Raw genomic sequence first — 12,838 nt, 5'->3', positions numbered from 1 at the left:
AGCGCCTCTTGGCACTGCGGGATTCGCTGCCACCAGAATGAGGCGGGCTCCCGGGGGGGGGGGCGGTGAGGCGCCGACAAGGAGAGAGACCCTGACGAGGAGGAGAGGAAGAGGGAGGGGCGCGTGGGGTCGGGGGGCGCCGGCGGTGGGGTCGCCCCCTCGCTCACCCGCTCGGCCTGGCCTCCGGCTCCGCCTCTCCTCCCGGCCGGGCCTCCCTCGCTGCTGCTGGCGCTGCTGCTGCTTCTGTTCTCCTCAGCTCAGCCGCGTCCCCTCACTCAGCCCCGGAAGCGCCTCCTGGGCCCAGCCGGCCGCGGCCCGCCCACCTCGCCGCCCATTGGCAGCCTCGCAGCTGCCCGGCCCCTCATTGGCTGACCCCGGAGGCGGCTCCGTCGCCCCGCCCCCCGGCCCCGCCCCCGCGCCCCGCGCCCGCCGCACTTTCAAGCTTGGCGCCTTCACGCCGGGAGTCCCGCCCACACGCCGCTCCCCATTGGCCGCCGCCCGCCACGCCACGCGCTTCCTCCTCCGCCTGCGCCTAGAGGTAGGAAAGGCAAGAGGCGGGAAAGGGCGGCACTTCCGGCAGAAGTGCCGGAGAAAGGCGGCAACGGCGGGAAGTAGCTCGCATCTCACGTCTCGTGCGAAAAGAGTGCCTGCATGCGCAATTAGCCCTTGGCTACAGACGCCCGAGCGGGGCTTGGCGCGGGGGGTGGCGGACGGGAATCCCCGCCCCCGCCTCTGGACGCCCAAGAATGTAGGGATGTAAAAGAGCGCTAAGGATCGTGCCCAGAGGCGTGAGCAGAACCATCCCCACGTGCAGCTCCACGTGCCCCGCCGCCCCGGACAGACCAAGGAGGGCTTGGAGGCCCCCAGGCCAGGGGGTGTGGGGGGGGGGGCGCTGGGCCTGGCCCCCCAGGCCGGGGGGAAGAGCGCCCAGCCTGCCTGCGCCCTGAGCCAGGGAGTCCAGTGCAGCGCCTGCCCGAAAAGCAGGCTGGAGTGGGGATCCCTGCCCTGCCCGGAGGATTCAGGATCAGGCTGCCATCCTGACGGGGAGGATTTCCTCTGGGCCAAGTCAGCAAGAAGGGACACACACACACACACACACGCCCTGACGTTTCCCAGAGTGTAGTGCGGGGGGGTGGCCGCCAGCCAGCCAGATGTGTGGGTCCCCCCCCCGGCCCAGATGTTGCTGGAATGACAGCTCCAACAGGGACTCAGGAAGGAGTCAGAGCACAGGGATCCCTTTAGCTCTTTAGTGTTGCCTACAACTCTGACTGGCAGCAGCCCTGCCCTAGCGGGAGACGCGCCCCCCCCCCCCCGTCTCTTCCCTAGTTCAGCTGCACCAGGGGCAGTGCGGGGGGGGGGGGGGGCTTGCATGATGGGTCACTCTTGCACTCCTCAAAAGAAAGGGTTGGGGCGAAGGGGAGGCCCAAGGAGGGGGGTCTTGAACAGGCCTGACCCAGACCCCAGTGTCCCCAATGAGCAGCTGGTCACCAGGAACGCCCCCCCCCCCGCCCTGAACACGCCTCCCTTCCTCACCCCCCCATGTGACCTCCTCCTTGTGACGCTGACTCAAGCCCTGTTGCAACCCGGACGCTCCTTCCCCTTTTCTTCCTTTGCAGGCCCCAATCCGGCTGCGCCCCACACACACACACACACACCACGGGCAGCTGCCAGAGGGACGGGAGCTCGTGACCGCCAGGCCCAGCAGCTCCCTTCGTGGTCTCCATGGGGAGGGCCCCATAGTCAGGAATGAGGGGGACTGTAGCCCAAGGTCTGCAGGGGCTGCACAGGCCTGGCTGGGCTTTAAAAGGGAGAGACAACCCCACTCCACCACCCCCCACAGCCCCCCCCACCCCACCCTGCTCCCTCCTCAAGGTGCTGAGCAGGCTGCTGGTTCCTCCCCCCCTTCTGGGCCCTCCCAGGGGCTCAGCCGCAGAGGGGTGGGCTTGGGGCTGCTGCTGGGGCCTCAGCTCCGAGCACTTGGCCCAGCGCCCCCTTGCTGCCTGGTAGGGGCTGCCGCCCACCCCCCTAGCTTGGAGCCAGGTGCTGAGGCCCCTCCGGTGGAGCTGGGCTGCTTGGAGACACCCACTGCATCTCCCCCCACACACACACGATGGGGCTGACCCTCAGCAGGGCTTGCTTTTCTGAGCCCTGGGGTGGGGGGTGCGTGGGGGGGGGTTCAGGCCTCCGCCAGCCCCTCCCTCCCCCCCTCCCTCCCTCCCTCTGCTGACTCTGGCAAGGCTCCCCTCTGCTGCTCTTTGCCCCATGACATGACAGGGCCTGTTCTGACCTTTGCTCATGCACAGAGAGTGGGGGGGGGGTTGGCGTGTGGGGTGTGCGCGGGCCAGATAAGAGGGTGGCTTAGCAGGGAGTCCACAGGGAGGGATGGGTTCGGGCCCATAAGCTGGGGGGGGGCAGTGCCCGCACCTCCCCTCCCCTCCCTCCCCAGTGGAGGGTGAATCACTCCGCAGCAAAAGAGGAAGGAAGAGCCACCCGGCCAGCAGACCTGCTTGCGGCAACGGAGGGCCACCACCACCAGCAGGCAGAGCCGCCTCCTCCCTGGCAGGCATGACCAACAGCAGCAGGAGGTTCCAGAGGTCCTGCTCCTGGAGAGGGCCCCGATCCTCCCGCCTCCTGGACCCGGATGGCTTCTACAACCCCCTGGAGGAGGCCAGTCCAGGCGGGGGAGGCAGCCAGGTGACCCCCCCCAAGGAAGGGCCCCCCCTGGACGCGGCTGCCCGGCACCCAGGCAAGTGGGGCAGGAGAGCCGCTAGCCTGCGGGTGCGGAGGACCAAGGGGGAAGAGGCCCCGGTGGGCCCGGCGGTGGGCGAAGCAGCCCACTCCCTGGGGCCTGGAGATGGGCAGCTGCTCATCGGGGAGGCCCAGGGCCAGGCGGGCAGGAGCCCCGTGAAGACGTACCGGAAGGTGAGCGGAGGGGGGGGCGGGGCTGCACGGGGGGGCATGGCCGGGGGCTCCGAGGGCCCTCAGCCCTCCTCCTTTGGCGACTGGGCTCAGACAGGACCCCCCCCCCAGAATAATGAATGAGGCACGTTTTGAAAAGGGACTCCCCTGCTTCAAGAGCGGCTGGTGTGTGGGGGGGGGGCAGAGTGGTGCCCGCTGGCTGGGGACTCTCCCACCAAGGCCTGGCGGCTGCATTCCCTCCTCCTGGGTGGGGCGCCTTTCCCGTGATGGTGGCCTCTCTGTCCCTGGCAGGCGAACTGGAAGGCCGATTAATCAGGCTCCTCCTGAGCCAGTCAAAGGCCTTTTCACCAACTACTCTGCCGCTCAGAATGTCTGCAGGCAGCCGGCCAAGGGGGGGTGGGGGGGGCTGAGTCTGGGAAAGCACCACCCTGTTCGCTCCGCTGCTGCTGTTTCTGTTCCAGGAAGGGGCGGAAAGGGCAGGCAGGGATGTGTGTCCCCCCCACGTTCCTGATCAGGAGGCCACCAGAGGGCGCTCTGGGGAAAGGAGCCCGCGGTAGCAAGGCTGCTGCCTGCCTGTGCAGTGCCAGGGACAGCCCAGCTGGGCAGGATTCTGTCCTGCTGGGAGCTTAAAAGGCCCCTCCTTAAAAGGCACGGAATCTGTCTCTATCTCCTGGCCAAGGGGGCCATCATGAGAACATCAGTCAGGGAGCTGTCTTTCTAAGGGGCATCAATGCAATGGAAGACTCACCATCGGGCACAGCAGGATGGAGTTCCCAGATGTTGGACTACAACTCCCAACCTCCCCAGCCACAGTGGGCAAAGGCCAGGGGGTGATGGGTGCTGTAGTCCAACGATCCCCGGAGCCTCCAGGCTGAGAGCTCCCGATCTGACCCCAAGAGTGAGCTTGCAAGAAGCCTCTGAGCTTTAGAAACGCACTTGGAAGGGAGTCCCCTTCGGGGCATTCCGGGGCCCCTCCTCAGCTGAAGCCCCAAGTGGGAGCTGGCTCTTCGCGTGGGCCTCCTGCGGGCTTGCAAGTTTCCGGCCCGGGTGCCTCCTCCTTCCGAGGGTCCTCCTGGTCGGCTGAGGCCAACTACCAGATCTTCCATCACTAGGCGGCCAGCAGCAGAGACAGGAAAAACTCTTCTTCCTGCCTCTCTGCTTCCGAAAAAGCCACTTCGACCCCTTCCAGCAAAGAGGTCATAGACACCCCAAAGCCGAGAGAGGAGCAAGTGCCCCTTCTCCTCCTCTCAGGGCTCTCGTGCTTCTAACAGCCGTGCAGCAGGCAGACATTCAACAGATGCTGCAAACTTCCTTGATCAAGCTGCACCTACTTAGGGAGCTGCTGCGGTGTCCTGAGACAGAGCATTGGCCCCCTGAACTCAGGCTTGGCTACCCAGACGGGCAGTGCAGTGGCTCTCCGGGGCTGCAGGCAGGAGTCTCTCCCGGCCGCCAGGGAGGGAACCTGGGTCCTTGTTCCGCTTGCAAAGCTCTTCAAGGGGGTGGCGGGCTCCTGCCCTCAGAGGGGTGTCTTGCAGAGCTCACTGCAGTCTCCCCTCCAAATGCAGACAAAGAGGGACCCTGCTTAGCAAAGGGGGCAGTTGATGCCAGCCCCAGAGCCCCAGCCTCGGCCAACCCATTGGCGTGGTTCTAATTCCCTGGTGGACCACCGTCTGTGGCTTCTGAGCTGCGGCTGCCTTCACCAGCCACGCGGTCCCCACGATGAGAGGCTGTGAGCTGCTCCAGCGGATGCCGGGGCCGGGCAGGAGGCTGGCCTAGAAGACCCCTGAGGGCCCCCCCACTCCACAGACACACACACACCCCCGCCTACGTGGGGGATGAATCTGCCTGTGGCCCTGGGCGCCTACCCACCGGGCGGAGGGAGAAGACACCCAGCGCTGAAGCCCCCCCCCCCGACCGTGCCTCCTCCTTCTGCCCCCAGCAGGTGAATCGTGCCCTCCGGCAGGGCTGGCAGACCTTCCTCGCCAACGTGAGCAGCCTGACGCTGAGCCGCCAGACCAGCACCGGCCCGGCCCCGCCAGCCGCGCGGGCCCAGTGAAGGGCTTGGCCGGCAGACACACCCCTGGGACTCGCAGCCCGGTCGACGGGACGGGACGGCCCAGCCCACGCTCTGTGGCCCACGCTCTGGACAGGCCGAGGACCGGCTCCTGGTTGGTGGGGCGGGGGCAGTGGCACTCCCGGCTGGGCTCCGGGGGGGGGTCCTCAAGAGGGGCTGGCGGGAGAGAGCCAGGACAGGCCCCCCCCTCCTCTCCCCACCGCCAGCCAGAGGTCGGGCGGGCAGAGAGCGCCTTGGCAGAGCCCGCTGGGACGGGGCAGCCAAGCAGAGGCCTCCTGCATCCCAGCCCCGCCGCAGGCCGATCCTCGGGTGGGCTTTCCGGAGAAGGCAGCTCCGCCATGCCAGGGCCATGATCCATCCGCTGTGAAGGCAGCCTCGGAGCTTGCTGGGAGGCCTGCAAGAGCCCGGCAGACGGTGGGTCCTTGCACATCACACACCAGCCATGATGCCAGGACCCGCTGGGCATCCTCCCTTCCGCTGGGAGGGCCACGGCAGAGAGCTCTCTGCTCAGCTCAGGCCCAAGACGGCCACTGTTTCTGCGGCAGCCACGCAAGACCACCTGCGCCCGTGACCCCCCCCCACCAGGCCCTCCCCCTGCGGGGAAAGGGGGCATCAGTGGCTGACCAGGCTGTACCGTTTGTATGTGCCTGAGACTAAGCGCCTGGGAAGGCTGGAAGTGAAGAAAAGCACGGAGGAGAAAAGCTGGAGTGGGAAAGGGGATTTCAGGGCACGAAGGTGACTGGCGGGCTGAGGAGGAGCTTTTGAGCCAGGAGTGGGGGAGAGAGGGAGGGAGGGAGGGAGGCCCCCCAGGTGAGGGGTCAGTTGGTCAGAGAGAGGGTTGGGCGAGGGTCAGGATCCCAGAGCACAGGTTCCCCCAGGGAAAAGGAAGAGCATTTCCCTGAAAGCTTGTGGTCATCGGTTAGGGGTGTGCACAGACTGTTTGTGGCGGTTCAGGCTGGATTTGGACCAAACAGCTGCTCTGCAAACCGGTTTGGCCAGACTGAACGGCTTGGCTGGTCAAACTGACGAGCCGGCTCGAAGCAGTTCTGCTCAAAGCAGCCCGGCTCTCGTGGCAGACCGGTTCGAATGCAATCCGGTTCTGCACACCCCTGTCGTCGGAAAAGGAAGGGTAGGAAAAGCCAGCTGTGGGGGAAACGAAGCGTTAGGCCTGGACGGGTTACATTTTATACCAAGACCCGTCTCAATTGTTTTGCAGTTCTCTGTGTAATCAATAATCATGAGAAGACTGTATACAGTTGTGGTGGTGTTTGTTCCTGATCAACAGGAAAACTCGCTTGCTTGTTTTGAAACTTCCGCATTCTAGTTTGTGAACCCTAATCCTGCAGATAATGCAACCCCCAGGGTCATAGTGCAGCAGAGAGAGAGAGAGAGAGAGAGGAGGGGAGAAAGGCAAGGAAGGTTGCTGAGCTCGGCAGCCACCCAGAGTTCTTGTGTTCTCATTTCTGACAAAAGGTCGGCCAGCTGGCGGCCGGGAAGATCAGGTGACCTCCGCACACCAGGAGGAGACAGGCCCGGCTGGAGCCAGCCCCTCCCCTCCGCAGGAAACAGACAAGCAGGGAGCCAGGAAATCCCCGGCCCCCCCAGGCCAACCCACCCACTTCCTCAAGGCTGTGCCGGGCATGCAGAGGGGGCAGCCAGAGACCCGGCCCAGGAAGACCCAGGCGGGGAAGAATCTCCCCCCACCCGCCCCCGCCCCACAAGCCCATTCCCTGTGTGGGAGGAGGGGGGCGGGGAGCAGCCTTTCCCTCAGATCCTGCTGGAACAAAGCCACCGGCTGCTTGGCAGAGTCTGCAAGAGGCTCCACATCCAGTGCTGCTGCCTTCCGGGCCGGCTGCCAAGGGGGCCCTCTCCGGGGCAGGCTGTCTTCAGAAGTGGGGCAGGGGCGCAAGGCCACCACAGGGGCACCACCGACTAACCTCCAGGACTGGCTCCCAAACCAAGTGGCAACTCCGACCCACCAGAAGGGGCCACCTAGTTGCAGGCCCCGCTTCTGCCCCCAGGGGGGCCCACCCACCTCCCCCGCTTGATGCCACCAGTGGAATTGGAAGGACTGGGGGGAGTGCAGGAGCCGTGGAAATGGGGCTCAAGGGCGTGCTCTGGGGGACCGACTTGCAGGAGTCGGGGAGGCTGGCCTGCCCCTACGCAAGAGAGCCCACCACCTGCCCCGCCGTCTTCTCCTTCCCAAGAGCAGCAGTGCAGCCCACGTGGTGGCATCTTCACGGCCACCCCACCAAGGGCACGTGGCAGCGGCAGCAGCAGCGTAAACAAGCCTGGGGAGGTCTCCCCCCCTTGCCGAGGAGGAAGCAACCTGCAGCGTGGTGGAGCCAGACTCTGCCCCGGAGCAGCCACGGCCCCCCTGCTCCCCTCCTCCCAGAACAAGCCGCTCTCTCAGGTGATACACCGAATCGGAACGAGAGGCAGGACTCGGGCATCATCGCGTGGAGTCGTGGACAGAGGGCTGAGCCGGGACTGAAAGGACGGAGGGCCCGAGTAGAAGCCCCCACCCCATTCACCCGCGAAACCTACCGGGGGGGGGCGGTCGCTGACCTCCTCGCCTGACCTGCCTCCCTCTCTGTCATGCAGAAAAGCCCAGACCAAAGAACGGTGCGGGCCTCAGCTCCTTGGGGGGGGGGGAGCGTTAAGGAAGCCAATCCATGACCTGACTGTGGCTAGACCCCACCGGACAGCACGGGGAGTGACCCCAAGGGATGGCGGTGAGACTCCCAGCCGCCGAGGCAGGAAGGCCCCGTTCCTGGAGAGGCCCCTACGCCCCACCCCGAGAGCCTCGTCAGAGGAGGCCCTGCTCCAAGGCCCCCTGCCCCGTGGCTACACCCACCCCATCTACAGAATAACAGCCTCCTCCGTGAGCCCCACCTGGCCCCAACGCTTGCTTCTTTTAGACGCCAAACCTTTCTGTTCAGACCTTCCAAAAATGTATTCTTAAAATGCTTTTCAAAATATGTTTGTACTTTATTGTAATTGTAATGTTTTCTTAATTGTATGGTTTATTCCATTGTTTTACTTTGTGAGTCGCTGAGAGGACAATTGTTAGAGCGTGGCCAAGAAATAAAGCCAGCAGGAGGAGGAGGAGGAGGAAGACGTCTGCCTGCTGGGGAATCCTGGGGAAGCGGGTGGGATTTGGCCTGCAGGCCCCGCTGTCGGAGGAAGCCAAAGCCATCACTCGGGCTCTTCTTCCTCTCGGCTCCCTTTCACCAGCTCGTAGATGAGTTTCCCGGCAAGCACAGCGCCCACAAGCCCTCCCACCGTGAGCATTCCAGCTTGCAGGACATTGTTCACCTGGGAAAAGAGAGGGGGGGTTGTTGCGGGGGGTGCTGGTGCACCAGGACGGCTGCCTTTCCTGCCACCCCAAGGACCTGGCCTTCATTGTCCTCCTCATTGCTTAAATGCCGCTTTCCAGCAGGAGCTCTCAAAGGGATTGCCACCCAAGAATCAATGAGGGCTCTCTGACCCAAAGGGCTCCCCACCCAGAGAGAAACGCAAGGGAGACCCCGGCGGCAGCCCCGCAGGGACGGTGTGCTGGACAGGAACAGCTGCCTCTCCACCCCTCCTAATTGGAAGAGGAAAGGTGCCTCTCTTTTGGCTTAAATGCATATCTAGGGGGGAAAACAACCACCCACATTTTAACACCAGACTCCAAAGCAACAGACAACGTGTTCAAAACCCGAGTTTCAAAACATTAAGAAGTTAATTGCATGTGAAAATTAATTTCACAATTGAAATCGGGTGCAGGAATCTGAGTTCTGTGATGATGAACGTGTGACTGTTGTCAGTGGCAAAGAGGGCGACGATCTTCCACTCTCCGTCTCTCCTACACTCTTTTAATCCCCCTCCTTCAAACACTTCAAATCTCTGCACTGAAGTCTGCGAGGGGCCCATTCCTTTGGGGATCTGCATTCTGCACCCCCCCCCTCCGAAGCAAGCTCAGCATCCTTGTGGAAATGGCCCCCGGAGGGGCGCTGGAGGGCCTGGGCTTACCTGCTCCGCCTGCTTGCTCTCCAGGGTCCCGTAACGCAGGAAGTTGGCGAAATGCTCACAATTCGAACGGCCCAGGCTGTAGTCGATCTCCTCCCCCACCATGCGCTCTGCAGTCTGGACGATTTCCTCCTTGGACTTGGGGCAGCGGTTTGTGTCGTTCGAGTTGTTGACCCGATACTTGTCTCCCTTGGCCACTTTCTGAAGAAGCTCCTTCTTCACCACGGCCCTCAGGATATTCACTGAACAGGAGCAGGAATCTCCCGGGGCCCCTTCTCCAGAAGAGAGCAGAGAGAGAAACGCAGCATTGCACAGGGGCAGCAGCTACCTGAGGCCGGGAGCCTCAACTGGCCTGCAGAAGGAAGTGGGCGGGGGGGGGGAGCTGGCCCTCTGGCTTGGCTTGAGGGGTTTGAGCTGGATTTATTGCCCCCATTGCCAGCAAAAGGCAGGACATCAAGTCCCGTGGAGAGGGTACACATGCATCTCAAGGCACCGAGCCCCTCACCTGGCCTCAGGCCCCCCCTCCACCAGAACCAGAGGGCCCCCTCACTCCGGATTTCCGGAACAGCCTCGGCCAGCTGGACTTCCAGCTTTCACAGTTCCCAGGGCTTGCAGGGAGGGAGGAAAGGGCTCGCCTCTGGGGAGATGCCCCCTCCCCACAAGAAACCCCCCACCCCCTGATGGCAAGAGTGAGGCGGATCCTGTGCTCTGCAGCTGAGAAAGTGCCGCCTGAGCTGGGGGGGGGGAGAGAGAGCCCCCCTTCACGCTCCCCCGCCTTGCATCAAATCAGCAATGCATGGAGAAGGGGAGCAGGATCACACCCTCTTCCTTCCTTCCTTCCGTGCAGGCCTCTGCTGGCCACGGAGGAGAGCCCTGGTCCCCCCAGGAGGGCTCCTTGTGTGCAGAGGAGGGAGCCAGTCCTCCCAGCTCTTCCTCTGTGTGGAAGTGGGGCTGGGGCGGGGCTCCCCAATATGCCCTCTGCTCTGGGCCCTCCCTGAAGTGCTGCTGCTGCTGCTGCTGCTGGGATATCATCTCAGGATGCCTTTTGCAAGGCAAGCTGGGGGGGAGAAGGGGCCCTCCTCTCCCGGGAGACTGGACCACCCTGACTGTGGCAGGGCAGTGGGGGGAGAAGCAGCCAGCCCCCTCCCAGGGAGGGCAGCAGCAGGCCAGGCCGGCTGGCTTCCGCCCAAGTTGCCGCTGCTCAGGGGCCTCCACCTGCAGCCTGACACAGCAGAGCACATTCAGAGAGGCATGCGACTCTGATTGGACAGCAATAGTCACAGGGTCTTTTGCCCCATAGCTTCTGGGTCAGCAATAGAGCAGCAAGTAGCAGGGGCAGCCTATCTGAACCGAAAGATACCTTCCAGGGCCAACTTTATCCTTGCCTTCTCACAGATTTTACTTCTCACTCCCCAGCCCACACTTGCACTCCTAACTTCTTCCCCTGCCGCTTATTTAAAACCTTACAGAAGGCAGGAGGGTCTACTTTGTGTGGTGTTGAGGCCCAAGGAATGGATCTTGCTGGGGGGTGGGGAGGGGGGCTCACTGGGACCCTAACCCTCGTAGAGAAACTCCTAGTCACAGCGTTGAGCTCTGTACTACGTAGGCAGGGAAAGGATCTCTCCGGGCACTGTGGATCTTAGCACGGCACATCCCCTGCCCTGGCAGGCTGTGTGGGGGGGGGGCAGTGTGCCCTCTAACAGGGATCCCCAGATGTTGTCAACTACAACTCCCAGAATCCCCAGCTGCAACGGCTCTTGCTAGGGGATTATTTATTTATTTAAAATATTTCTACACCGCCCAAAACTTGTGTCCCCGGGGCGGTTTTATAATTGAGAATTATGGGAGTTGTCAACATGGTGTGGGGGTGGTGGGGGTGGGGGGTGTCACATGTGTCCGCCACGGACTGCCGGCCTTTCCTCCCACCCCCTCCCTGGGGAAGAGCCCCTACCTGCTGAAGTCAGGTGGACCACATATCCGTGGCCGACGTAAACAGCCCAGTGCTTGTAGGGGCCCCGGAAGATCTCGATCAGGTCTCCCGGCGATGCTCTCTGGAAGGTGACCACAGGAAGCCGTGAATGGAGGCTGGCTTTGCTGGGGGGGCAGCGGCTTCTGTTTCTGCCCCCCAAGTACCACCGTCTCCTCTCCTCAGCAGCTGCCCCCACTCTCTGGAAGACCAAGGGCCCACCTCTCCGCCTTTCCCTTTAAATTTGCGTGTGCTTTTGGGGAAGAAACGCTAAAAGGATTGCTCTCATGTAACTCAACATAGAGCCCGTGGGCCGGGGGGGTCTCTGTGGGGGGGGCTGCTCTGCCTGAGGGAGCCAGTGATCTTTGGCTGGGCCCTGGACACCCCCCACCAGGGGTGTAGTGGGGGGGCAGGGGCAGAGGAGCGCCAGCACTTCTCGGCTTCTCTGGCTGTTGGGGTGGGGGGGCTGCTGCTGCCACAGAGAGCGCCTCCTCCTGCCCTCCTGAATCTGCCCCCCCCCGACAACAAGAGCAAAGGCTGGGGGACTGGACAGAGGCCTGCCCCGGCCAGCCGCCTTGCTGCCCATCCGGGCTCGAACCCATCAGCAAGCCTCAATTCCTGCTGGTGCCCCAAAGGCATGGGGCTGGTTCTGCCTGCCCCCCCCCCGATATCTGGGGCACAACATCCTCCTCCTCCTCCTCTGCTCTTTCCACTCAGCAAAGTGTGGCTGGGGGTGTGGAGCAGGCTGAACCCCCGGCCGGCTCCTTCAGGCAACCTCCGCTCACAACCAGCCTCTTCCCATCAGTCTTCACCGCCTGCAATCTCCGAGCTGGAAGGATGCCCCCAGGGGCTTCAGATCTCCGCCCCGCAGACGCATAGTCACAGCAGGGCAGTGACGCCCCCCTCAGGGTCTACATGTGGCAGTTCAGTGTCACCTGACACTCGACTTCTCCGTGCCTTTTTTTTTTTTTAAAGAATGAAAACTTTGCACAAAACGCCAAAGAATTCTGTTGAGCAGATGCGCCCAACAGCGGGGGGCAGAGATCGGGGTAGGCACAGAGGGGCGAAGGGGGGGCGGGTGTTTCTCCGGGGAGGGGAGCCCCGCCGGGCGGCCCCCCTAACCTTCGCTCTCTCCAGGCCTCCCCCGCCGCCACCCCGGGCCAGCGAAGCAACAGTGGCCAGCAGGGGAGCAGCAGAGGCAAGTCAGGGCAGAGGGCGGGCACTGCGCGCAGCAGCTAACCGGTCGCAGTCTGCGGAAGCTCCTGCCACAAGAAACCCGGCGGGGCCCCTTCAGGGGCAGCTGCGGCGAGGTGGGTCTACTCTTCTTGGGTTTGCTGCACCAGATGACGAGGGCAGAGCCCAGCCTCCCTCCAGACACCCCCAAGGTGGAAGTCGTGGGCGGGGGGGGGGCTCCCGGCGGCGGCCCCGACTCACCTCTGCCAGCTCAGCCATCTTCCCGCCTGGCTCGCAGTCCTCCGTGCCGTCCTCCGAGTCCGGCCTGCTTCTTCTCGGCCGGCGGCTTCTGCAATTTGCAGGAATTTGCCACTTTCACTTTCCCAGCCTCCCCCCCGCCCGCCCACCCACCCAATGCCGGTAGACAAGGCTGCCCTCTCGTGGCCGCCTGCCGTCCCTACGCGCGGTCTTCTCGGTCCAGGAACGTTCGCGATGCGAAGCGGCCGCAGACCCCGCCAGGCCCTCGTCGGTGCCCGCAGCCCGGTCAGTACAGCATTGCCTCCCTCCAGCACTGACTGGCAGCAGCAGCGGCGGCAGTTCTAGTCTGGGGTTTCACGTGCGCCGGGGCTCTCCTAGCTCTTCCTGGAGCGGCTGCCCTGCAGGGAGGTCGGAGTCAGAGGAGAAGGAGGAGA

The 12,838-nt window shown here is 63.7% G+C and overlaps 3 protein-coding genes across 9 annotated transcripts in view; 1 reads left to right on the top strand and 2 right to left on the bottom strand.

Annotated features, from left to right (window-relative positions):
• Nucleotides 1–325, bottom strand: part of PC (pyruvate carboxylase) — a 68,315-nt gene extending 67,990 nt beyond the window's left edge. Inside the window, exon 1 of one of the 2 annotated variants that reach the window (XM_053277601.1) lies at nt 168–325. The gene's annotated coding sequence lies outside the window, so the exon portion shown is untranslated. The remainder of the gene's footprint in view (nt 1–167) is intronic. The other variant, XM_053277602.1, reaches the window with a different exon arrangement.
• A 265-nt stretch (nt 326–590) lies between these two features.
• On the top strand, nt 591–8,015 carry LOC128337058 (translation initiation factor IF-2-like). 4 transcript variants are annotated; one of them, XM_053277608.1, is made up of 2 exons: nt 591–2,922; nt 4,862–8,015. In XM_053277608.1, the coding sequence occupies exons 1-2, from the start codon at nt 2,566–2,568 to the stop codon at nt 4,973–4,975; spliced, it is 471 nt and encodes a 156-aa protein (XP_053133583.1). In that variant the 5' UTR covers nt 591–2,565; the 3' UTR covers nt 4,976–8,015. The 4 variants fall into 4 exon arrangements, with proteins under 4 accessions (XP_053133583.1, XP_053133582.1, XP_053133581.1 ...); XM_053277607.1 differs by having other exon boundaries at nt 1,337–2,922; nt 4,859–8,015; XM_053277606.1 differs by having other exon boundaries at nt 1,338–2,746.
• LOC128337061 (phospholipase A and acyltransferase 2-like) lies at nt 7,961–12,747 on the bottom strand. 3 transcript variants are annotated; one of them, XM_053277612.1, is made up of 5 exons: nt 12,608–12,747; nt 12,408–12,495; nt 10,959–11,058; nt 9,011–9,282; nt 7,961–8,311 (listed from the first exon to the last, which is right to left on the bottom strand). In XM_053277612.1, the coding sequence occupies exons 2-5, from the start codon at nt 12,423–12,425 to the stop codon at nt 8,192–8,194; spliced, it is 510 nt and encodes a 169-aa protein (XP_053133587.1). In that variant the 5' UTR covers nt 12,426–12,495; nt 12,608–12,747; the 3' UTR covers nt 7,961–8,191. The 3 variants fall into 3 exon arrangements, with proteins under 3 accessions (XP_053133587.1, XP_053133586.1, XP_053133589.1); XM_053277611.1 differs by lacking the exon at nt 12,608–12,747 and having other exon boundaries at nt 12,408–12,560; XM_053277614.1 differs by lacking the exon at nt 12,608–12,747 and having other exon boundaries at nt 9,011–9,279; nt 12,408–12,560.
• Between the last annotated feature and the right edge of the window lie 91 nt (nt 12,748–12,838).

The sequence above is a fragment of the Hemicordylus capensis genome, chromosome 14 (genome assembly GCF_027244095.1).
Source record: "Hemicordylus capensis ecotype Gifberg chromosome 14, rHemCap1.1.pri, whole genome shotgun sequence".
NCBI classification, from domain to species: domain Eukaryota; kingdom Metazoa; phylum Chordata; class Lepidosauria; order Squamata; family Cordylidae; genus Hemicordylus; species Hemicordylus capensis.
Note: the sequence above shows the minus strand (reverse complement) of the source record. Positions and strands in the feature narration are given on the sequence as shown.